The sequence below is a fragment of the Capricornis sumatraensis genome, chromosome X (genome assembly GCF_032405125.1).
Source record: "Capricornis sumatraensis isolate serow.1 chromosome X, serow.2, whole genome shotgun sequence".
NCBI classification, from domain to species: Eukaryota; Metazoa; Chordata; class Mammalia; order Artiodactyla; family Bovidae; genus Capricornis; species Capricornis sumatraensis.
Window position 1 is genome coordinate 126204044 of NC_091092.1, and position 24747 is coordinate 126228790.

Here is a 24747-nt window from a genome sequence, read left to right on the forward strand (position 1 = left end):
CTCCCACCCAGGTCACTGCAGTCTGACTGCCCTCCCTACCTCCCTTCATCCCATATCAGTTCATCTCAGGGTAATCTGAAACCTTCCAGAAACGTACAGAGGGTCCTTCTACCTTCTGATCAAGTTCTTATTCCATAGATTCTTAAGCAGTTTTTGTTAGGCTGTCTGGTTAGGTTTGGTAATCTGGGAAAGCCATTCTCCGTTTTTAAATACTAGCAATATATGCATAATATAAAACACATATGGCTCAGTCGTAAAGAATCCGCCTGCCAGTGCAGGAGATACAAGAGATACGATTTTGATCCCTGAGTCAGGAAGATCCCCTGGAGGAGGAAATGACAACCTACTCCAGTATTCTTGCCTGGGGAATCCCATGGACAGAGGAGCCTGATGGGCTACAGTCCATGGGGTCACAAAGAGTTAGATATGACTGAGCATGCACACACATAAAACACATAAGATTACCAAGGGAGCCATTTTGGTATATTAATCTATGTGTACTTGCTTGTTATAATTTCTTATTAATACATTAAATAACAAGGTCTCCCAGCAGCTGTGATAACTACCACCACTTCAAAGTAGTGATGAGTGCAAACGATATCTTGAAATACCCACAGTATCTATGATGCAATATGAAAATATTATTTGGTTGGTATCAAATCACAGGTTCTTCTCTTAGTCTGGTATGTTACCTATATTCCCAATCAAAGGAGATGGCAAATTTCAGTTGGAGGTTAGTGAAAATGAAGTGTTAATTCTTTTCCACTTGCGTTTATGGTTCCTAAGTTAAACTCCGTTCCTGTGCCTGAATCTCAAGGGTCTGTGAGGTCTGCCGTCTCGTTCCCTGTTCCCTTGGAAGCTTTGGGTCCCGCAGCTCTCCCTGGGTGGACTTTGCACTTGGCCCTATACAGATGGGACAGAAAACTGGGAAACACCACGTCTAACCTGAGTCCTGCCTCTGTTCTGTTCACATGTGTGCAGGTAGAAGAAGGATGGTGGGAAGGTGTTCTCAATGGAAAGACTGGAATGTTTCCTTCCAACTTCATCAAGGAGCTGTCAGGGGAGTCGGATGACCTCGGCATTTCCCAGGATGACCAGCTCTCCAAGTCAAGTAAGGAAGTCCTCCCACCGCACAGGAAGGGGTTGGGGCACCCACGGGTGCCTCTGTAGCCTCCCCTCTGTTCCATGGCCTGTGCTAAGTGACTGTGACAGAAGCTCATGAGTATTTTCCTGGCTCTGCTGCCTTAACCCACCATGGTTTAGTAGGTGTATCACTGTAAGTGTGTGACATGCACAGACGCACACTGTTAATATCTTTGGATAGGTGACTGTCGACCTTCCCACTCCCCCATGGATGGCCCAGGTTGCCGTACCTCTGTATACTTCTCAAGTGTCACTCCCTGCAAGTTGATAATTATTTTTAAGATGAATCAAATGAGATTATTGATATTTCACAGCATCTCTTGAGGAACTTAGAGAAAATGACACACACACACACACACACACACAACATCATTGGTGGGGAGAAGGATGATGTTCAGGACACACGTGGGCCAAGCGAGCTGAGGGTCCAGCCCCACATCAGGTGAGCATGCGTGTCCTACTGTGATGGTGAGAACGAACTCTAGGTCTTTTTCTCTCCAGGGCCTGAAGCTCTCCTCCCTCCAGCTTCTCTGCTGCCCTTTCCAGCTCACGGAGCCAAAGGTCAGGCCCGGGAAGCTTTGTTCTCCCAGTCGCTAACCCAACTTCCTTATGTGAGCATCTGTGTCCCTCTTGTGCCGTCTTGAGCCGCAGTCGTGTGTGTGAATGTCGTAGAGGCGTGACTGTGTCACTGCGCTTTGGCACTGGCAGGGGCTGCAGACGTTCCTTCCTAACAAGAAGAGGACAGCTCAGTCCTGTCAAAATAATTGTTTAAATTGCTTTCTTTTCCATTTGGAAAAGTCTGACTTGAGTGGTATTTCCCACTTAGTTGTGTCTCTTTTTATTCAACCAGTGGCATGACTGGGCACATCCCCAGTGTGGAGGTAAGCCATTTCTGGAGTCGTGCTAGGGCCACCTCCTTCACTTGGTGTTTCAGTGGCATTGACTGATCGGCTCAGTGGCGTCCAAAGTCTGGGGCCCCTACCCCTGAACCTCATTCCATCCTGAGATCTATGATAGGAAAGAGAGGAGCTGATTTGGGGGCAAAGGAAGCATCTTGAGACTCCTACGTTCTCTGGTTTGGGATAAGGCAATTCTCTGCTAACATAGGCCAGCTGATGAGTATGGGCAGGACAGCAGGAAGTGTCCTTGACCCCATGAGAGTGGCATTTGCTCTGGCTTCCAGATTGGACACAAGCATTCTCAGTGCTGTGCTTCTTCTTTCAGACACTGGAATAGTGTTGTGATTGGGTCCTGTAATAACAATGCTATATCTCAGGGCTATTGTGCATTAGATGGGCTCTTGGAAGGAGGACCAAATCGGGTCATCATAGCATTATTCCTATGGGTAAGTGTGTTATGAGTTCCCATGGCAAGAATGTATACAAAGCACCTCACCTATAGAAGACCATCTATAAATGGTCACCTTCATTGTTAATCATGATTAACCCTTGGGACATCCCTGTTAGTATGTTGAGGCTATTTACACAGCAGTTGGTACTGTGCTCACTGAAGCATTCTCTCTACATTTGGAAATTACTTTGAGATTCCTCTACTGATGCAGAAAAGGCAATCTGGAGCGGTATTGGACCACATCTTTGGGAGAACCTTGACCTCTTGGTGTCCTGCCATGTTAAGTGTGCTTCCAGAGCTGGAGCTCAGAGAAGTAATGCCTCCTGTGTTCTTGTAACTGTTGCAATAAACCATCTCCTCTTCCTCCAAGTCAGTAATGTGAATATTTGACTCTGCTTCACTCCTCAGTTCAAAGCACATGGTGCTGGAATTTCTGAGGCAGGAGGTTAGGAGACGGAGTGGAATGGTTTCCCCCAGCCTTTCATCACACTCTCAGAAGGGCTGTTTCTCTCAGAGAGACTGCTGTCCCCAGCACTCTCAATCAGTTAGAAGTCTGCCGTTTCAGGCCTGGGACAGCCTGATAATTCCAGCAGCCATGTTTAGTTTTCACAGGATCTGTCCCTGGTGAGGGGGTTTGAGGCCTCCAGAGAGGCCTGGTTTCCTAACAAGGATGGATGCTTGTGAAAGAAATGCTCGGCTTTGGTAATCTTCCTGTATGTGTGGTTAAGGAGAAGAGGGCCTTTCTCTCCATGTCTCTGACTGTCCGTATCCATCCATCCCTCCTTCCTTCTTGTCTTCTATTCTTCGTTCAACTTTTGTTCAGCCCCTGTTGTTACTAAGATGCTGTACAAGGCACTGAAGACATACAGAGACAAATCAGTTAGGGTCCCTGTCTTCAGTCAGCTCACACTGAGGAAAGAGGGTGCACAGACCAGCGGCAGCTGAGGAAAGGCCCGCAGGTGCTCAGCCAGCCAGGTGTGTGAAGAGCAGTGAGGTTCACAGGCAGAGAGAGCCCAGTCCCAGAGGGATGTAGGGACGATGGTGGTCGTGAAGGGCTTCCGAGGAAAGCAGATGCGATTATCATGTCCCTAGGGCTTGCTAAATTGAGATCATCCCCTGAAAGAGAGAAATACCATCTCTCAGTGTTCTGACAGGCTGTTCAGTAGCTCTTTACACTGAGATGGTAAAATACATATAATTAGATCAAATCACATGCAGAGATTATGTATATTGGTAGGATTTGTTTACCTGGGAAACTTTGGTTTTAGAGTGAATCTGCTTATTGTCTATCTCCAGGGAATGGAGTTAGTTTCAGGGTACTTTACTTCACAAAAGAAACACCGTTTTGTTTTGAAATAATTGTAGGGTCATAGAAAGTTGCCAAAAAAAACCCCACTGTACAGGGAGGTCCCATGAACCCTTTGTGCAGTTTCCCCCAGGGACAATATCTTGTATAGCTGTGATACATGCATATTTACTTTTATCATAGAACTGAGAAAGACAAATGGAGTTAATGCACAAAAGATATCTAGCTTTTTACTCTGGTATGAGCTGAGCTGTAGTTAATAAAGGTCTTTGTTAGACCAGTTAGTTTTCACTGAGATTGCATAATTAATACATGGTTCTGGGGAAAGTCAAACTCAAAATGTTTTATACCATTTTGGTAATTTTTAGGGACCCTAGTGACATCATATAAAAATCTTCTCAATTAAAATGCTAGTAGACATTAAGAGAGGTTTTTTTTAAAGTACAGGTAAAACCTGTATCCTGGTATATATGAAGAAAACTTTGTGTTCATGTATCCTTATACATCTCTTTGTTATGCACATACACACACCTGCATGTGCAGAAACTCATTTGATATTTGTACTCTTCACATTTCTACTTCTAGAATGTTTTGGGGGATAGTTACTCAGTTGAGTTTTGTCAACCAGTGAATGAGTGCAGTTGAAGAAACATTGCATTATATTTATAAGGAAGTGTGCCAAGACAGCTTGACACATGGTATTCAGTAAATGCTTGCTGAATCCTTTCTGACTCTGAGGAGGCATTTTTAGCTTTGAATGACAGATGCAAATTGCTTGAACTTGCTTTTCTTTAACCCTGATTTTTTTTTTTTTGGCCACTCCACGTGGCACACAGAACTTCCCTGACCAGAGATCAAACCTGTGCCCCTTGCAGTGAAAGCAAGGAGTCTTAACCGCTGGACCACTGGAGAAGTCCAGCCCCGATGTATTTTTGTATATGGTGGTTGGTTTTGAAAATCTGTAAACTTTAGATCTTTATTCAGGGTAATCTGATTTATCAAGGAAAGAGTTGCAGCAATTGTATTGGTTGAGATGTTGATTTAAACATTTTATCTTGAATAAGAAAATTAATTGTCAGGTAGTAGCAGAAACTTTCTGCTGTGTATTTAATTTCAAGGCACCTTTACCTTTCATAGAATTCATGAAACCTCAAAGGTGCCATTTCAAAAAGATTTTTATCAACTCTTTATTAGAGAAATCTTCTAACATACACAAATTAAGAGAACAATATGATGAACCCTTGCATATCCGTCACCCAGCTCCAGCAGTTAGCAGGCTGTGGCCAGCTTATTGCAATTATACCACTGTACAATCTTCCCTCATATTATTTTGAAGCAAACCCCAGATATATAATTTCATCCATAAAAATTTCAATATGTCAATAAAAGGATATCTTAAATACTGTTATCACTCCTAATAGTAACAATAATAGTTGTAATTCCTCAAAATAATTACCTATATGGTCGCTATTCACTTTTTCCTAATACTCTTCTATTATTTAACACAATCTGTTTGTTTGAATCTGCACCCAAAGAAAGTACATGCAATGTGATTGGTTGGTATGTCTCAAGTCTCTGAATCTCTAGGTTCTTCCTCCATGTCACCTTTTTGTTGAAGAAAGTGGGGTCCTTCGTCCAGTATTTCCCCACAGCTTGCCTTTTGCTGATTTCATCTCTGCTGCGTCCTTTACTTTGTTGTCCTATAAACTGGTAATTAGATCTAGGGCCTTGATTAGATTCAGATTTGAGAGATTTGGTGGGGGGGTGGGTAGGGGTAAAAAGCTGCTTCGTAGGTGGTGGACAGTGTATTTGGAAGCTCATAATGTCTGGTTCTTTTTCTTTTTGAATATTAGCCACTGATGATTATCACCCAGATCTCTTCTCTCATTAGGGCTTGCAAAATGGTACCAAACAGGGAGGTGTTTTGTTTTTGTTTTTTTTTTTTTTTTTGAAGAATGAAATAGGCTCCCATGTAAGAGATTAACAGTGAAAAAAATTGATTTTTAAATTAAATTTAAATTAGATTTTTAAAAAAGAAAACATCCAAGAGTTTGCAATACTTGTGTGGGAAGGTCTTATGTCAGGGATGGAACGGAATTGAGAGATCTAACCTGATGTCAGTATGAACACTAAAGCCCAGTGAGATGGAGTCTTGGGTGTGTCCTGGCTTCTGAGGCCACCATATAGGTGAGCCTCCCTGCCTGTACTTTGCACAAACTTTAGTTTTGCTTCTCTTATGGCCTATAGTTTACCTTTTAACAGAGCATGTAACAAATTTCAAATCTGAGTAGTTTAACTTATTTCATCTAATTATCACAGATTATGATGAATTAATTATCTTTTCAGTGACAATTTTGCATATGTAAGTATTGACTAAATGATGTGGAATAGAACTGATTATGAATTATATTGATATTATATTATGGTATTAAATTATAATCAAAAAAATCTTGATTTATAAGATTTATTTGGATGTAGAGGCAAACAAATCCAGATATGACTATTGTCCAATTTCAATTTCATGCATACTTTGTTTGCTTCACATTTAAGATATGTGACTTTCCTATTTCTAACATCTTTTTGATATTATTTAATTTCTTAGAGTATGAAATAATTGTAAAACTAAAAAGCATTCCCATTTTTCTTTTTAAAGAAAACATTGTTTAGCTACAGAAATGTTTTCAGCTTTTTCCCATAGTTTTTAGAGGGAGAAAGTTTGCATTTTCTTTCTATAACCCTTAATAACCATGATATTTGAGTTTTACTTGGCTTTCTTATTTTCCTAGTTCCTTATTTTTAAATTATAAGTTCAGATACTTTAGTGACTTGTCAAGTGAAGACAAAGACGGCGGCCTTTTAAAACTTAGGCCAAACCACTCCCATGATATAGAAATATTTTACTTCATTAGCTGTGAGAATGGATTACTTAGTGCCCCATGCCTATAAAAACTAAAGCCAGGCTGGTATCCACCATGCTTTGGTATTTGTATACTTTTTTCTTTTTAATATTAAATGATATTTGTTTTGTATATGATGTTCTGGTGGCAGGAAGGAACAATTAGCAAATTGATGAAATAGAGTTTCAGGCAAAATTAGATGCTAGTGTAAGCATATGATTTTGTGTTGAAATTGAAAAATGGTTCCCCTTTACAGAGTTTTCTGCCTTTGAATACTAATATTTAATAGTAGAGTATCCCCCCACCTCATAAAATAAATAGCACTCACATTCATGGCCTTTCCGTGGCCCATCTCTCTTGTTCTTTAGATGGAATGTGTGTGTCCTCACTCACCCCCAGCCCAGGCTCCACTTCTTGCTGCCAGTGGATGGGGGGACCTTTACAGAAATGCTTGGCCATTCAGAGACAGAAGTGCCATGTCTGCCTCATTGATTCTCAGACTTGGTCCTGGGGAAGAACAAAGGGAGGTTCTCTTGTACTTGGAGGAAATTGAAATACTGAAGTACTTTTTTGAAAATAATTGAAAAAATTGAAGCACTTCATTGAAATACTGATTTCTTTTTTGTGTGTGTGACACCAAGAGGACTGCTGCCATTCAGTTCTTGGATGGGAGGAGTCTGGCTCAGAAGACAGCTGTATTCCTTAGGAGTGGAGTAATGTTACCTTAAAGATTGAAGTTAAGCAGGATAAAAATTCACCCAAATAAAAACCAGCCACTGTTAATTGCTCCACTTTGTCATCAAGTCCTCAAGAGCTACAAGTCTAATGAGAACATCTAAAACACTTGTTTCTTTGATTACCCTATGTAGCCAGTGATTTGAATGTCTAAGTTTTCGCTTTAGTTAGTTGGAGCAGATCTGTCAAAAAGGGAAGATTTTAAAGCAGTGGTGTACCACCATGTCTGTAGGACACAGAAATTGGCAATACCTGATTCCATTTAATTTGTTGATCTGATCAGTTACAGTTCCTTTCATGTGTTAGGAGTGACATGGCCCAGAAGTTGACATGATGGTCCCTAATGGGGTTTCCCATTTTCCTAGAGTGTTTCTAAAAAGTGAGACAAGTTGCTTTCTGTCACTCAGTTTTCCTCTCTGCCTCTCTGTAAATGTAGCCTACCTTTTCATCCTTCGAACTTATTATGAGGGAGCTATAACAATATCTTCTTATGAGGGAGCTATGTGGCCTCCAGTTCGATATTTAGCTCACAACCATAATAGGACCTGTTTCTTGGATGACTTAGAGTAATGTATATATTGTTTGTCTTTATTAAACCAGTTTACCTCCTAATGTAGGGTGTGTGTGTGTGTGTGTTCGTCCGCTCAGACTGGGGCAGAGTATGTGTAGTCTATGTACTTACTCGTGATTCCAGAGAGATTTGGGCTTTAGCCATGTGCCCAGTCTTATGCTATTTGTTAACTTCTACTTGTAACAACAAAAAAGGAGATAATTTGACACTGGGTGAGTCCTATGTCCTCATGCTTAAGTGCAGTCTCATGACTGATATGGCAAACCTCAGTTAAGGTGGTTTAAAGAAATAGGGTTTTCTGGTATCTTTGATGCTAAGCAGAAAACCCCTTACATCAACATGGAAGTCACTATTGGTTTCCAACCTCATTGATAAAAACCCGTTTCTAGAATTCTAGTACATTTTCTTGCTTAAAGGTACTAAGAATGAAAAATCTTTTAAAAAGGATTCTGTGCCTTGTTTAGATTCTTGGGGTCATGAGTATCAGTTTGTATCATCCTGGGCTCTAGGGGTAGAAGATAAAAGATAATGGACCAAAATCTATATTCTGTTTGAGTCGCACTCTGCAACGAGAAGGTTGAGTTACCTAAGGAATCTGATTGGTTAGATTTCCTCTGGTTAATTGAGATTTTCCTGTCCTTGAGGTGTAATGTGGAAGTGGCTTCCAGGTTTAAATTGGGCATAATCCACATGCCAGGCATTCAGAGAGGTGAGCCCCAGTTCTGGGGCTCATTGCCATCATGGTTGCATGGGGACTTTGGGCTCATTCTGTAACATTCTTAAACTCTGCCTTTATGATTTCTAATTAATTTTGTGGATGAAGCTTAAAGTGGATTCATTGAAGACAAGTTCAGTTAAAGACTCTCCTTCTTCCTTCTTTTGCCATCACTTGCTCCCCCTCCCCCCTCTTGTTTTTCTCTCCCCTTCTCTTTTCTCATTCACTGTCAGGAAAGACTACCTTTGAAGGGACAATTCTGTACCGAGCTGCACCGGGAAAGACGGAGGGCCACAGACGCTATTACAGTGAGTGACCTTAACAGCAGGAGGCATTTGTAAAGATAAGATCTGGGTACTTGTGTTTTTTGATGCAGCTGCACTCCCCTGAGCTGCTCATGCTTCTGCCAAGTGTCTGTGAATTTCTCAGCCAAGGACATGGGCTTATTTGCCTGAGATAAGTGCCGTCTCCTTGGTGTGTGCTGCAGGAGCATTCCCATCACCAGCCCCCAGCGCTGCCTTGTTTGCTTTGTGCCTCTGTCATGTATGTGACATGCGTGCATGAACCATGCGTGCAGAGAAGGGATCCGTAACACTGGTCATGGCATATGTATTTGTCCCAGTATCTGCACCTCTGGAATGGTGTAAGATGGCTTCTCATGGAGATGTCAACCCTTTGTGGTTATTGCTTTTACTGAGTGGGTCAATCAGTAAGGTATTGCCTCATTGCGCGGTTCAAAGAAGTAAGAAGTGGGCATGAACAGTCCATGCCAGAAATGATATTTTGCTTTGCTCATTCAGCCAATCACCACACGGCAGACTTCTTTTTGTCAGGACCAGGGTGTAGCCTTTGGTGCAGTGGAAAGAAAGCTGCCAAAAGTTGAGGGGATGGAGATAAATGAGATTGATGAATGAATCTCATGAAGTTCTTAGAATGGGCCTACCACACAGTAAGCACTAGACATGTGAGTGTAAAACTGAAAATAAATAGAAATGGCTCACGGATTTGAATTGATTAGTGCTAGAATATTAAGGAAATTATTGACAATGACTTTTCTGTAATTCAGCCAATTATATGAGTGGCCATAGCAAACCTGAGGAAGCTTTGTTCATTTCTCACGGCAAAGGAAAATCATCTGCCTTAGTGTGCATATATACATATGTGTACAAAAAGACGTATACACATATGTGTGCATAGAGATGTATACATGACTATGAAAGAGAAGGTTCTGCCATGAACTCCAGAGCCAGGCTTCTCAAACTGTCTGCAGCAAAGTGTTCTTTGATTTCCATCCCCCTGCGGACAGATAACCTGGTCCTGCTGGACGTGCCTTCACTGCGCATGTGCTGCACCTCTTGCGCCTCCCTGTGGGAGCAGATGGACCAAGGCTGGTCTGTGCTCCATTCACATAGACAAGTCTGTGGGCCACACGTCTGGAAGTCACACCAGCACACACTGCTATAAGTGTTTCTGTGCACAGACACTTTCTGTGCTTGGTACCCAGTGTTTCAGTAACGAACCCTTCATGACCTGGCCCCAGTCCACAGACCACACTTTGGGTTCCCTTGCCCTTGGGTGTCATGTGGCATGCCAAGCATGACACAAGGATATTTTACACAGTTGTGTGTGTTATGAGCACCAGTGACCAAAAGATACAGCACCAAACAGACGTGAACATGAAAAGCCACCTTTCTTTCCCACCAAAGGGAAGGACTAGATTTTGGGGTTTTTCATCAATCTAAATATTCAGCTATTTAACTTGTATCATACTGGAAAGTGATAGAAGCAGGCTGCCAGAATTTCTGGAAGACAGATCTGCCGTGTGTTTCCTTCCCAGCCCATGCTTGTGTGGTTGAATGACCCTGCAACCTCTCGCTGTGTAACATGAAGAGTATTTCTCAGAGTAACTAATGCACAGTTATTAAGGTGAGCCCAGAAGGTGGCAAATCCCTCAAACCAGAAGCTCAGTGAAATCAGGATGCCAGTGGTTGAAAATATTATGTTTCTAGGTAATGAGGAATGAGAAAAAGAATCCTTCAAATTCTTTTCTTTGAAAAACGGTAACAGCCTTGCCCTGTTCCCTTTGCCCTGCTGCCTTCTGCTGGTGGTGGTTGAGGGGCGGGGTGGAGGCACGATGATGGTTTCTATTCACTAACCGTTTCTTTATTCCACTCTCAAATGCTTCTTTCCAAATCAGAAAAGGATATACAAGCCATTTATCACACAGAAAGAATCCATACGGCAAAATGAGAACATGTTAAAGGGGAAATGACATAATATTTAGACTCCGAAATTATATCTCCAGCAGGGATATTTCCCAAAACAATGAACAGATAAACACATGAATGGATAGCTAATCCAGGGAGGTTCTCCATGTTTGCACACTTGCATCCAGTCCTGTAAATTGCAGCTGACCCCCTTGTTGTGGGCTGTTCCTTATTCTTATGCCCTCTGTTCTTGCTCATAAGTGCTGTTCTTTAGTTAATTAAAATGTACACCTGGGATCTTCCTCATTCCCGCCCCCCCTTCTTGGCTTATAATTACTGTTTTATTGAAAACAGCAGCAACAACAAACACAGCCATTGTTTAAAAGATTTGATTTTGAAACATGTTAGCGATTTTTAATGACCTTTCTGTATTTTTCTGTTTTCATTTAACAGTTTCTTCCTGCACTGAGACTTGTCTGTATGAATGACTTCGACATTTTATGACAGTTTATGCAAGCAGTGATTTGGTGTATCTTTCTTAGGTACTAGGAGGCCACCTTACCTGTAGGAAGATAATGCACAGTGTGGCTAATAGAGAACTAGAGCATCATTGTCATCAGCAGATACATAGTCAATGTTCAGGAGCTATTCTGTACATCTCGAGTCTTTGAGAGACAGGCTTAATGGTAGACTTTTCATAAAATTTCCTTTGGTTCTTGTCCTTTGATGCCTTGACTAATGTACTGGCCATCAAAGTAAGAATGTACACTCAGAAATTAACTAGAAACAAATAGGTTCTTCCTTTTAGGAACATGATTGTGGGCAGAGCCTGGGGAAAGAGGAATCTGGGGAGGTAAGTGTCCACGCTGTCATACTGATAACAGTTTGACTGCAGGAAGTCCAAGGAAAGGTGTCATGTCCCCAGCGTTCTTTGGAAAGGAGTTCAGCTTCAGGGAAGCGTTGGTGTTAGGGGAGTGAAGAAGAGCTGGAGGCTTGGGGCATTCTGGCCTCCTACAAGGCAGCTTCCTTTCCTTATTTAACAAATACAATCATCTTGCCAGTGAAAGCGTTTCAATGTCAAGTTTGGTTTAGTGCTTTCCTAGAGAAGCATGTCTGTGTGCATTTATTCCTTGTAAAGCCATCCAGAGATTTAATTCTTTGGCAGTCATAATTTTGTGTGGTTTCTTTAATTGCTAATTTGTTTAAATGGCTTTTAGCTTTACAGTTTCCCTTTAGGAAATGTTACTTTCGTTGCTAATTGCTAATTGACATGTCATAAAGATAGGAGGTACAGTATGTGGTATTGACTGGGTGGGGAGGCAAGGAGGGGGCAGGAAAGGTTGTTACTGCATAGACTGCACAAAAAACAAATTTGGCTAAGAACCAGGCTCTGGCTGAAAAGAGGTGACATGTCACATTGACCGAGGCATCTGCTTTGAAATTGGATGTTCTGAAAAGTGTTGATTTGCTTCTTAAAATTCAAGGCTGGGGAGGTGGAACAAAACTCAGAGCCACCTCCCTGCAACATCCTTACACACTAAATGAACAATGGCAATGCGAGTTATCCTGTACCCTGTGATACTTGGAGCAGTGGTTCCTGGCTGGCTATGAGGTGCTTCATGGCTGTGGCTGATTTCTGAGCTCTTTCTTTCCCCATCCCCGCTCTTGACAGGTTTAAGGGAAACCACAGGCTCCGAGAGTGACGGGGGTGACTCAAGCAGTACCAAATCTGAGGGTGCCAACGGCACAGTCGCAACAGCTGCCATCCAGCCGAAGAAAGTCAAGGGAGTGGGCTTTGGAGATATTTTCAAAGACAAGCCAATAAAGCTAAGACCAAGGTCGATTGAAGTAGAAAATGACTTTCTGCCGGTGGAAAAGGTATGTTCGACAGTTTCTGTTTTATTTCCACATAACGTCCTGTATCCAAAAGTTACCTCGTAGGGCTTGGCATCTAAGATGTCCTGTGCCTCTCTTGGGCTCTCATTGTCCTTGTGTGCAGCTCACCTTCTGTATGAGGACAGCTTTTAAAAAGGCTCATGCTCTAGTTTACTGTTGCTTTTCTTACTGATCTCCTGTCTGTGGAATGTTTCTCAGGGTGACTTTTCCCATAGACCAGCCCTTCTTGGTTTTCTCTGGAGAAAAGCCACTCACGCCTGGTCTCAGCTAAACACATGACCTTGATACTTTTCAGGCAGCCACCAGTCTCTCTCCTCTCCTGGAATGTTTCTCTGGTGCTTTGTGCTGGGGCATGTTGACTGCTTCTGCACTAGAGAAAGGGGTTGTGCATTTTTTTCTCAAGGTCTTTGGTGCAAATGATTTCAGACTGCCACCAGGAAGTCTCTTGGTTGCATGAATGGCGGAGATGGCCCTCTCTGCGAGTGCCTGGGTCTTTCTCGTCAGGGAGCTGGCTGTTTTGTCCTGCCCCTGGTTCTGGGTTGGTAAAAGGCAGACAGCGTGCTGCTGCTGACTATTCGGTTGCCACAGCAACACACCCCGAGCCGTCATGCTTGTGGCTGTCAGTGACGTCTACTGTGGTACACTTCTAAGCATCATAGCCTTGCTTAGGATTTGATAAATACTGTGGAATTTTCCAGATTGTAATAAGCTACACTCGTGCTGTGCTTAAGGGATGTTTGTTAATTTGATTTAGTGCTGAAATTGTTTCTTTGACGTTTGTGCCAGCAGGCTTGGGGGATGGGGTATTGGCAACATCGCTACTGCAGGTTTACCCGCAGCTTTTAAGGGTTTTCCATTTTTCAGTGAGATGAATTTTTGAAAGTTGCATCATCTTCTGCAGCTGTAGAACTTCCACCCACCTCCCTCCCTCCATCCACCAGCAACCTAGCCTGGTGTCATCATGCATTAGAAACAAAATCTGGAAAGGAAACTTTTTGGACACTTAAACATCCTGAGAAATGAGTAAGACAGAAAGGACAGACACTTAAAAATGAAGACTGTTTCATTTAAATTCTTTCGTGGAAACTTCTCTTATACACTATTGTTTCCTTCAGTAATCAATTTGGTGTTTCTCAAGATCTGAAAACTATTTAGTATCCCAGCTTGTGAGCTCATTTCTGTTCAACACAGTCACTTTCAGATTCCAGGAGACACTTACAAAAAAGCAAGTTCCCATCTTGGGAAGGAACAATGAATACAGGTTTTTCTTCATTTTATTCAAGTGGTCGAAATGAGCATGATCATTGACTCTGTCAGTGAACAGTTAATTCCTTGTTTGTTTCATGATTCTTGGTCTTATTCTTCTCTGTGTAAAAGCACATTGTGTGTGTGTAATCAGTGACAAATATAATATTCTCAGGTTTGTATCTCAGCACATGTCCTCTGAGCCCCACAGCCAGCCACAAGTCCAGCTGCCAACTTGAATATCTCCACTTGAAGTTCTTAAATTCTTATTTTTATATAAGATAAATTCTTATATAAGACAATTTTATATAAGATAAATTCTCATCTATCTCAGCCATACATATACATGTATCCATTCTTCCCCAAACTCCCCTCCCATCCAGGCTGCCACATAACATTGAGGAGAGTTCTCTGTGCTGTACGGTAGGTACTTGTTCATTATCCATTTTAAGTATAGCAGTGTAACACACCATTTCTGTACAGAGAATCTCACTAGCTACTGAACTCCTGAAATGCTGGAAAAAAATTTAATCATATTGTTTTTTATTTATGGCCAAGTTTGTGGCAAATTAACAAGAACAACTGAAGGCAGATTGGGAAAAAGTCACTTGCAGTTCTGAAATTCTTATCACCTTGTCCAGGTCGGAACTCATCCTCTTCCCTCTCAAATCACTCTGCCCACAGCCTTCCCATCTCAGTTGAGGGCAGTGCCGCTCCCCTCCCATCACTTGAGAGAAAAGCACTGGGGTGGTCTCTCCCTCCCCTTGCTCCCTCACATCCCATGGCTGATCCATCAGCAGCCCCACCAGTGTTGCCTCCTAAGCGTGTCTGGCGCCTTCATCAGCTCTGGTCTCACCATCACTGTGGTGGCCTCTAATTGGTCTCCCTCCCCTACAGCCTAGTGTCAGTGTCGAACCCAGGGTCATGCCACTCTTTTCAAACACCTGTAGAGGCTCCCCTATGGACCAAAGTGGGAATCTTCCCCACAGCCCAGGAGCTAGGGTGACCTGAAGCCCATGGCCACTCGGACTTCTCTGCTCACTGCTCTTTCCCCGCTTGCTCACTTCCAGCCCTCTGGTTCCTGCTCACGCATGCCATGTGTGCTCCCGCTTGGCGGGCCTCTGGCTGGACACTGTTGCCATCTGCGCCCCCAGCTGCCTGCCCCTCCTCCCCGATGCCCCACCATTCAGGAACCTGCCCCCTTGGCCCCTCCTGCACTGCACTTTCTGTTTTCCCTAGCACGCGCACCCTTCTGACATAATGTTTATCTTGTGTTATGTGTATTCTTTGTTCACTGATGTATGTAATGTGCTTAGAACAGTGTGTGGCACATGGTAGATGCTCAGTATTAGTTACAGGAATAATATTAAAACTAGCACTTTAGAGATTACAGACATCTATGAAATGAGGGGACTGAGTGTGATAAGATAACAGTTATATAGTCAGAAATATAGTAGTTGTATGGTTCGCTGCATCTTTGTGAAGCAAGATTTACTGCATTGGTCTTACAGACATGAAATGTTAACTTCATCAGAGTAATACACACACACACACACACACACACACACACACAGCGTGTGTGTGCATCTTGATTCGTGGTTTGTTTGCGGAATGAAACCATGTGCTGGCAGCTCCCTTAGCCTGCTTCTCATTGTGAAGTCTCTGGGGGAAACGTAAGCTTCCCAGCCTGTTTTACTGGCAGCGGACAATTTTTACAGCATCTAAGAGGATTTAAAACTCTCTCCACCCCCTGTTGTTGGTGCCATGGATAGTTCCATAGATTTATGGTTCCATTATGTTATTGCACAACCTGGCGTGGGAGCTCACGAGTGTGATGATGTTTTACTAGTGTACAACCTGGTTCTCATCGCTTTTGAGATAGTTCTGCATCAAAGATTTATGTTTAAGGAAGAAAGTTTCCTTTGAGAGTTGAGCTCACTGTTTCAGTTTTGCAGAAGCACAGACTGGATCTCATGTGACAGCATCTGTGTTCAGTGAAGCACAAGCGGGTCTTCCACTTAGGCTGGGGCAGTTGACCTTCAGACATGACTGGTTTGATAACTTACATGAGGGGAAAAAAAGGACTATGATGATTGTTAACAGCTGCGAGCATTCTAGTGTGCTTTCTGTTCAAGTGTGAGAAGTTCTAAGATCTACTTTTCTGAGTGAGTTGAAAATTATGTGTTTATTTTACCTGGGCTTGAATCTGTATCACCCTACCCGGAGTGGTTGAATGCTGATGATTAAACACCAGGAGAGAGATACTGGTGTAGCTTTAACACCCACCCATAACAACAAGGAAATAATCAGTATTCTTGCTTCTCTTATTGAACGATAAGGAAGGACCCCAGTTATGAACCTTTTTAACACTATCAGTTGTGAATATGCCTGTGAATGATGTGTTTAATGCACCACTTAACCAAAATATGTATAGATGAAAAGATTTAATGTCTGGGATTTGACTTCCGGTAAGTTGGAAGATGGAAGAGTGGCTGTGGCACAGAGGAAACCAGATTGGTTATGAATTGATAATTGTTGAGACTAGGTGGTGCATACATGGGGCCGCAGTATGCCGTGCTCTGTTTTGGTACATGTTGGAAATTTCCTCTGATAAAGGTTAAAAAAAAACTTGGGGGAAAGTGTACCATTTAAACTCAGCCCAGAGCTAAATATGTGTTATATCAAAAACAGTGGAAAATATGGTGTGGCTAAAGGTGAACTAAGTTAAATATCATAAGATTAGAAAGGTGTGGTACCATTGTCCTAGCTGATTGACCTTTACAAACTGACTTCGCCTCAGTTGGACCATCTGTAAAATGGGAATACTCTTTATACCTATCCTACTTCATGTGTGCGTGTGTGTGTGTGTTCAGTTGCTACATGCTGTCCAACTGTCTGTGACCCCCATGGACTGTAGCTCACTAGCTCCTCTGTCCATGGGATTTTCCAAGCAGGAAAACTGGAATGGCTTGCCATATCTTACTCCAGGGGATCTCCCTGGATCAGGGATGGAACCCACATCTCCTGCATTGGCAGGTGAATTCTTTTCCATTGCACCACCAGGGAATCATAGGACTTTTAAAAAATGCTATATAGCTGAAAATACTTGGGAAATGTAAATGTAACTCATTTCAGGTAGTATTTATTGGGTATTCACTATACGCTCAGCACTGGGGATACAGTGGTAAATAAGAACAGGTCACTGCCCATCAGGGAGCTGCAGAAAAGTAAACAAGAAGAATAACGCAGCGTGGGGAATGCCATGACCAGGCTGAGAACATGTGCTGCGCTGCAAAAAGCCTTGGGCGTGGCAGGAAGTGGTGAGTGGTTAGGGAGGCTGGAGAGTGTGTATTCCTGTGTGTCTGTGTGTACCTACTTCCTAGAGGAAGTGATGTTTAGGCTGAGAACCGTGGGTCCAGTACACATTCATCAGGCAGAGGAGAATAGAGTTGTCAAAGTGGAAAGAGCAGCATGTATACGTGCCTGAAGGGAAAAGAAAACAGCACAGAATGTGTGTCCAGCTTCCAGCAGGAAGTGGGGAAAGATGAGAATGAAGAAGAAAGCCAGGCCCAGATTAGCAAGGGCCTGGTGAGACTTGTTAAGGAGTTTAGACTTGAATTTGAGGGCAGTGGGGAGCAATTCTCAGCAGAGAAGGATGTGATCAGATATGCGGTTTAGGGAAAGTATACCAAGTTGCAGTGGGAGGAGTGGATTACAGACGCCAGGTAACTAGAATTCAGGAGAGAGGGTAACAGAAACTTTATATTGACTCTACCAGTAAATCTCCCTCCTCGTAGGTTCTAAACCAGTTAATGAATAAAGTGAGTCAGTGGATGGAAAATCAGAATATTATTTTTGCTTATTTTTTCAGTATGGATGTCCAGTTGACTCAGCACTGTTTATCAGAAAGATCATCCTTTCTGAAGATCACCTGTTTATCAAAAAGGTCACCTTTGTCATAATTTAAGTGCCTGTGTACGTGTGGGTTCACTTCCATACTGTCTGTTCTGTTGGTCTGTTTGTCCTTATGGTCATTCTGTACTACTCTAATTACTGTAGCTTTGTAGTCAGTCTTGATTTCTGGTATTGTAACTACACAAACTCTATTTCTCTTCTTTAAGATTTCCTGGGCTGTTCCATTTCATATAAATTTTAGCATCAGCTTATTAATCCCTACTCCCCAAAAAAACCTTCTGGATTTTGAATGGCATTACTTGAACTCTATAGATACTTTGGTGGTGGGGAGAGAATTGACACCTTTCCAATCTATGAACATGGTATATTTATTTACATAGGTCTTACTTTACTTTGTAAAAATTTCTCAAGTTATATATTTATGATCTGTGTCTGTTTCTCTACTTGTGTTATATTACAATGTTGTTATTGATGAAGGCAAATTTGGAGGATATAGATTGTGTGTGTGTGAAGTCGCTCAGTCATGTCCAACTCTTTGAAACCCCATGGACTGTAGCCCTCCAGGCTCCTCTGTCCATGGGATTCTCCAGGCAAGAATACTGGAGTGGGTTGCCATTTCCTTCTCCAGGGGATCTTCCCAACCCAGGAATCGAACCCGGGTCTCCTGCATTGCAGGCAGATGCTTTATCCTCTGAGCCACCAGGGAAGCCAGAGGATATAGATTAGGAAAATCAAATGGGCCTAGCTATTGATCTTCAGAATTAGACAGACTCACTCACCCAGTCTCAGTTATGCTGTGCTCGGGCAGACCCGTGTAATGTAGAAGAGCCTGCTCCTTGGGGAACAGCAGAGACAGTCAGTTTCCAAGAGGAGGAGAAAGAAGAGCTGAGCTAAGCATGCCCAGTTTATTTTTCCTAAATTCACATATCAGAGAAGTCATTTCACTCTCTCAGGATAAGTGAATAGGGAGACAGAGAGTTCCAAGAGTGTTCAATTCTGCCCAGAGGCCAAGAGCGTCCAGAGAGAGTGTCCGTTTCGTCTCCCCTTTACATGGAAAGAAATATCAAGATAAGACAAACAAATTTTCTAACAGCTTTGAACTATTGTTATAAGTATTGTGGGGAAATATTTTGGAGATAGAATCAAGAAGTTTGATAGTATGTGGGGGATAAAGGAGAGGGAAGACTTGAAGAGAATGCCTCGGGCAACTGACTTCAGCAGCTGGATGGATGGCAGTATCATTCCCTGATTAGAGAACACAGGAGGAGAAAGATATTGGAGAAGGAAGGTTATGGGGTCAGTCTTAGACTAGCTGCATTTTGAGGTCCTTGTGGGACCATCAAGGGAGGCATCCATCAAGCAGTTGGGTAAATAAGTAATGGGGAGTGAACTGTGGGTTTGGGTTTTAGAGTCATCCACCTAGAGATGGGGTTGAGAGACTGTAAGAAGGCAACCCAGACAGGACCTTATTCTCATGAACATGGCTTATACCTTATCTCCCACCTGTGGACCAGAGAGAGAACTTCCTCATCAGGCTGCTTCCCTGTGACCCTGCTCTCGTCTCACTCTTTTTCTGAATGCTTTTCCTTTTCACGAGTCACTCAGGTGATCACTCCTGGCCAAATAAGCTCAGAAAGATGTGTCAGGTATTACACCTGGGTAGGTCAATTCCAGATGCACAGGTGAGTCCCAAGACCTACCTAACCTGATGTGTGGGTTTTTTTTTTCTTTTACTTTATTTTACTTTACAATACTGTATTGGTTTTGCCATACATTGACATGAATCCACCACGGGTGTATACAAGCTCCCAATCCTGAATCCCCCTCCCACCTCCCACCCCATATCATCTCTCTGGATCATCCCCATGCACCAGCCCCAAGCATCCTGTATCCTGTATCGAACATAGACTGGCACTTTGTTTCTTACATGATAGTATACATGTTTCAATGCCATTCTCCCAAATCATCCCACCCTCTCCCTCTCCCTCAGAGTCCAAAAGTCCGTTCTATACATCTGTGTCTCTTTTGCTATCTCGCATACAGGGTCATCGTTACCATCTTTCTAAATTCCGTATACATGTGTCAGTATACTGTATTGGTGTTTTTCTTTCTGGCTTACTTCACTCTGTATAATCGGCTCCAGTTTCATCCATCTCATCAGAACTGATTCAAATGAATTCTTTTTAACGGCTGAGTAATACTCCATTGTGTATATGTACCACAGCTTTCTTATCCATTCATCTGCTGATGGACATCTAGGTTGTTTCCATGTCCTGGCTATTATAAACAGTGCTGCGATGAACATTGGGGTACATGTGTCTTTTCAAAGTCTTTATTGAATTTGTTACAGTATTGCTTCTGTTTTATGTTTTTGTTTTCTGGCCAAGGCAGGCATATGAGATCTTAGCTCCCCATCCAGGAATCAAACCTGCACCCCCTGCATTGGAAGGCAAAGTCTTAACCACTGGACTGCCAGGGAAGTCCCTGGTATATTTTTATATAGAATAATCCTGGCTTTTTGGTACCAGCTTATTCCATGCTTAAGTGCCCTAGGTACAGCTAGTATTGGCCCCCCTTAATTAATGAGAAAAGTAGTCTTTTTGGTCTGGGATCTTCAAATGGCCAGATTGGAAAAAATATTTTTCTAGGTTGGTTGTTTACCCTATTGGATTCCCTATAAGAAGCTCCATGGTCTTCCCGTCTTAGTTGATTTCCATTATGATCTCTCTCTCTCTCTCTCTCTCTCTCTCTCTCTCAAAATGATTGTTTTCTTTTTTTTCTTCTCTGTTCCACAACTAGATATTGTGTTTGCATCAGTCTCTTTTTTAACTCTCATCATCTTGAATCTCATTTATAGAATCACAGGCATCCAAATTAATGCCTTGATAATATCAACATTGTAGCTTTTACTTGCAACAGAAAATTAGAATTAAAGTCACATATAAATGAGCTAGTAATCAATTTTTTAATCAGCCAAATTGCAGGAAGAGAAATTTTAATATCGTCATATATATCTCGGGTAGTCTTTTTATCCCTACTAGTAAAAATTCATCAAGCTGTATACTGATGTAAGATTAAAACATATAAACATCTAAAGTGATTATCTTAGTTCCTTAAAAGTGAGAGAGTTATGTCTCTAATCCTTTGAAGACTGTAGCTGTGGGGTATCCCAGGAGCTAATGATACAAACTTTGATTAATGAAACACAACTGGGTCAAACCTTGTCACGATTATATGAGACCTGTAGTGTTGAATGTCTTGCACAATGGCTAAAAGATAAGATTTTGTGACATCTCTTAAGCAGATGAAAGACCTGTGATTTTTAAAGAGCAGATGGAATTGAGATGCCCACTGGTTGCCTAAGCTGAATGAAGTGTCTGGGATTTTCAGACTTTGCTTTATGTGTTATCTTTCTTAATCTAGGAAAGGTAAGAAGATCGCTGGTAGGAAAAGGGAACCAGAAGCAGTATACAGGGTTACTCTTGGACATAGTAGGTGCTATTTAGTATTTTATGTGTGTTTCATGTATACTTTCTAAAACATTCAGATAGTGTTATTTTCCATGAAATGTTTAATAGCAGCCATATGGTCACCAAGAATCACATTCCCAGGAGGCCTTAAAATTGTGTTTTAGGAATGTAGTGGTTATTAAGCATGAAGGTCAGAATTCCCAATGTTCATATCCTAATTCTACCTCTTCCTGGGACAAATTATTCTTATTATTATATCTACAAATTTAGATTCCTCATCTGTAGAATAGAATGACAAGAAAACCTGGTTCATGTGGTTGTTAGGAAGATTAAGTAACACACACAAAAATGGGTCCAAGTGCCTGGCATAGAATAATCACTGAATTAACGTTAGTAGTTATTGCTACCCTTCTGGTTGTTAGAATACGACTGCCTATAAATAGCAGTGCAGTCTCCAGGATCATGTCTTTAACTTTATTCATTATGGAAATTTTAACGCTTGGAGAAGTAGAAATAAATTTTGCTACATCTGTGGTAGCTGTTTGACATCACCAAGTCTTCAGTGTTGGCCATTGGAAAGTAAGTGCTGTGCAGAAGACGTGTAGGGCACTGAAAATACTCTGTATGGCGCATCTTCCCAGGTTGCTCAGTGGTAGAGAATCCACCTGCCAACGCAGAAGACACAGGTTCGATCCCTGATCTGGGAAGATCCCTGAAGAAGGAAGTGACAACCCACTCTAGTATTCTTGCCTGGGAAATCCCATGGACAGAGGAGCCTGGTGGGCTATAGTACATAGGGTTGCAAAAGAGTCTGACATGACTTAGTGACTAAACAACAATTCTGTACGATTCCATAATGATAGACACATGTCATTATATTGGGTTGGCCAGAAAGTTCATTCAGGTTTTTCCAAAACATCTTACAGAACAAACTTTTTGGCCAATACAAAACATTTGTCCAAACTCATAGAATTGAAAAGTTAAGAGTGAACCCTAAGATAAACTAGAGACCCTGGGTGATAAGGAGGTTCATTGGTTGTAACAAATATGTCACTCTTCTGTGAAATGTTGATAGCAGGGGAGGCTGAGCATGTGAGGAGGTACAGGGTATCTGGAAATCTCTACACCTTCCTTTCACCGTTCTGTAAACCTCAAAGTGCTCTAAAAATAAGTCTAAGAAATAAAAGAAAGCAAGTCCATTATTTTGGACCCTGTCTTTGTTAGTCACCATTGTATCTACAGTTCCTTGAAAATCATTGGTAAACTATAGGTGGCCTTCAATAAATATTTGTGACTGGATACATGAATATGTTTTGTCCTAATCCAAGCATGAGACTAAAGGAAGACTCATTCTCTTTGGGGTCTGCTTGTAGCCTGGTTGTAGATTTACTCTTCCATTTGCTCATTAATTGGCTCATTCCTTCATTCACTGAAGCTTTATTGAATGTATTTTATGGATCAGCAGTGGCAGCTCTGAGATTTCTGGATAAATGAGCTAAGGAATGGCAATCCATTTGGAAAGGGATTGGCTAGGTAGCATGTCTGGATGCTGTGTTAGCATAATGTGTGCAGACTTTTCACCTGGCAGGTTGTTTGTTGCAGGGGCGAGGGGGAGGGGGTGGGCGGCTCTGGTGTATTTAACTGGAAGGGGGTTCACACTTCCTCCGCCACATCACGCCTTAGATCAGCTGTCACATACAGGCCTCTCATTTAGCACTTTGGATTGTCCCTACATGAGAGAGAAGTGAGTACATATTTAAAGTCATTCTGATGCACGGGAAAAGGACTGGCAGAGCTATGTCCAAAGCATTAAAGACATTAGAGAGGAAGGAGCTGCTAACTTGCCTGGAGTCTGCGAGGAGGGAATAGTGTGTAGGGGAGATTTTTCAAGGAAAGTGACATTTGAGCCAAGTGTTAAAAGATACCTGGAGATTCATGGTCCCAGCAGTGTGTACAGGGACCAGGGGAGAGCTTGGTGATGGCCAAGGGCTGGGTCTGGCTGCACTGCAGGGGTCTTGGGGGCGGGGAGTTACAGTGAAAGTAAAAGCCGCTCAGTTGTGTCCAACTGTTTGTGACCCCACGGACTATACAGCCAATGAAATTCTCCAGACCAGAATACTGGAGTGGGTAGCCGTTCCATCCTCCAGGGGATCTTCCCAACCCAGGGATCGAACCCAGGTCTCCCACATTGCAGGCAGATTCTTTACCAGCTGAGCCACAAGGGAAGCCCGAGTTGCAGGAAAGCCTGACCCTATTTCCTCAGGTCTGCCAGCCTACTCACAGGCTACATCTCTGGGTGGGCTGGCACACTGTTGGAGGGGTTCTGACAGGCAGTGTGTTGGTCACATTGGCACTTTAGAGAGAAAACTGGGGAGGTGCCGGGCAGTGTGGACTGGAGATGGGAGAGGAAGTAGCTGGGAGAGTTGCCAGTCTCAGGGCTCCGTGGTTGATGACTAATTGGCCAGGCACCAGGAACTTCTAGTAGCTCTTGGAAAGGGGCAGATGGGCCCACCTCATGCACACTCTTTGAGTTGGGCCGCTGTAGACTGGGTTGGCAGCAGAACTGACAGAAGAGCCAAGTTTCCTTTCAAAGAAAACTCTTTTGTGTGTTATGGAAAGCAAAATGCCAGGAGTCAGCATTCGACTGTCTATATCAATAGCTAGGCTTAGGATGAAGAGATAAGAAAGCTAAGCCGAGAAGGCATTAAATCCATTTATATATGTGTTAAATACATTTATATATATATATATATATATGCAGATTTATATAGTCAGAACATCATCATGTGTGTCTATAAATCACGTATATACATTTATTTATATATACATGTACATTCAGCAGGCTTATCTTCCTAATTAATTAAGAAAATTTTAATTTTAGAATAGTTTTAGATTTATAGAAAAATAATGAAGATAATACAGAGTTTCCACATATCTCACTGCCAGTTTCCTCTGTTACTAGCATCTTACATGAATATAGTAAGTTTATCATAATTAGTGAACTAATGTTGCCATTAATTAAAGTCCATCCTCTTTTCAGATTTCCTGAGTTCTTACCTAAAGTCCTTTTTCTTGTCCTGGATCTTATCCAGGAGACCACATTACATTTGCTTGCCCTGGTCTCCCTAGGCTCCCCTTGGCTGTGACAGTTTCTCAGACTTTCCTTGTTTTGGGTAACCTTGGTAGTTTTGCAAAATTTTGTAGGTTGAACGCAAGTTGGCATTTGTCTGATGTTTTTCTCGTGATTTGACTGAAATGATGGATTTGGGGGGAGATCCACATAGGTGGAGTGCTGTT

The 24747-nt window shown here is 42.3% G+C and overlaps 1 protein-coding gene across 3 annotated transcripts in view; it reads left to right on the forward strand.

Annotated features, from left to right (window-relative positions):
• SH3KBP1 (SH3 domain containing kinase binding protein 1) overlaps positions 1-24747 on the forward strand; it is a 331624-nt gene that overhangs the window by 173162 nt on the left and 133715 nt on the right. For 2 of the 3 annotated variants that reach the window (XM_068961996.1, XM_068961997.1), the window contains exons 5-6: positions 982-1111; positions 12597-12802. In XM_068961996.1, coding sequence (XP_068818097.1) covers positions 982-1111; positions 12597-12802 — 336 coding nt within the window. Of the gene's footprint in view, positions 1-981; positions 1112-1644; positions 1705-8950; positions 9026-12596; positions 12803-24747 lie in introns of all 3 variants that reach the window. The other variant, XM_068961995.1, reaches the window with a different exon arrangement.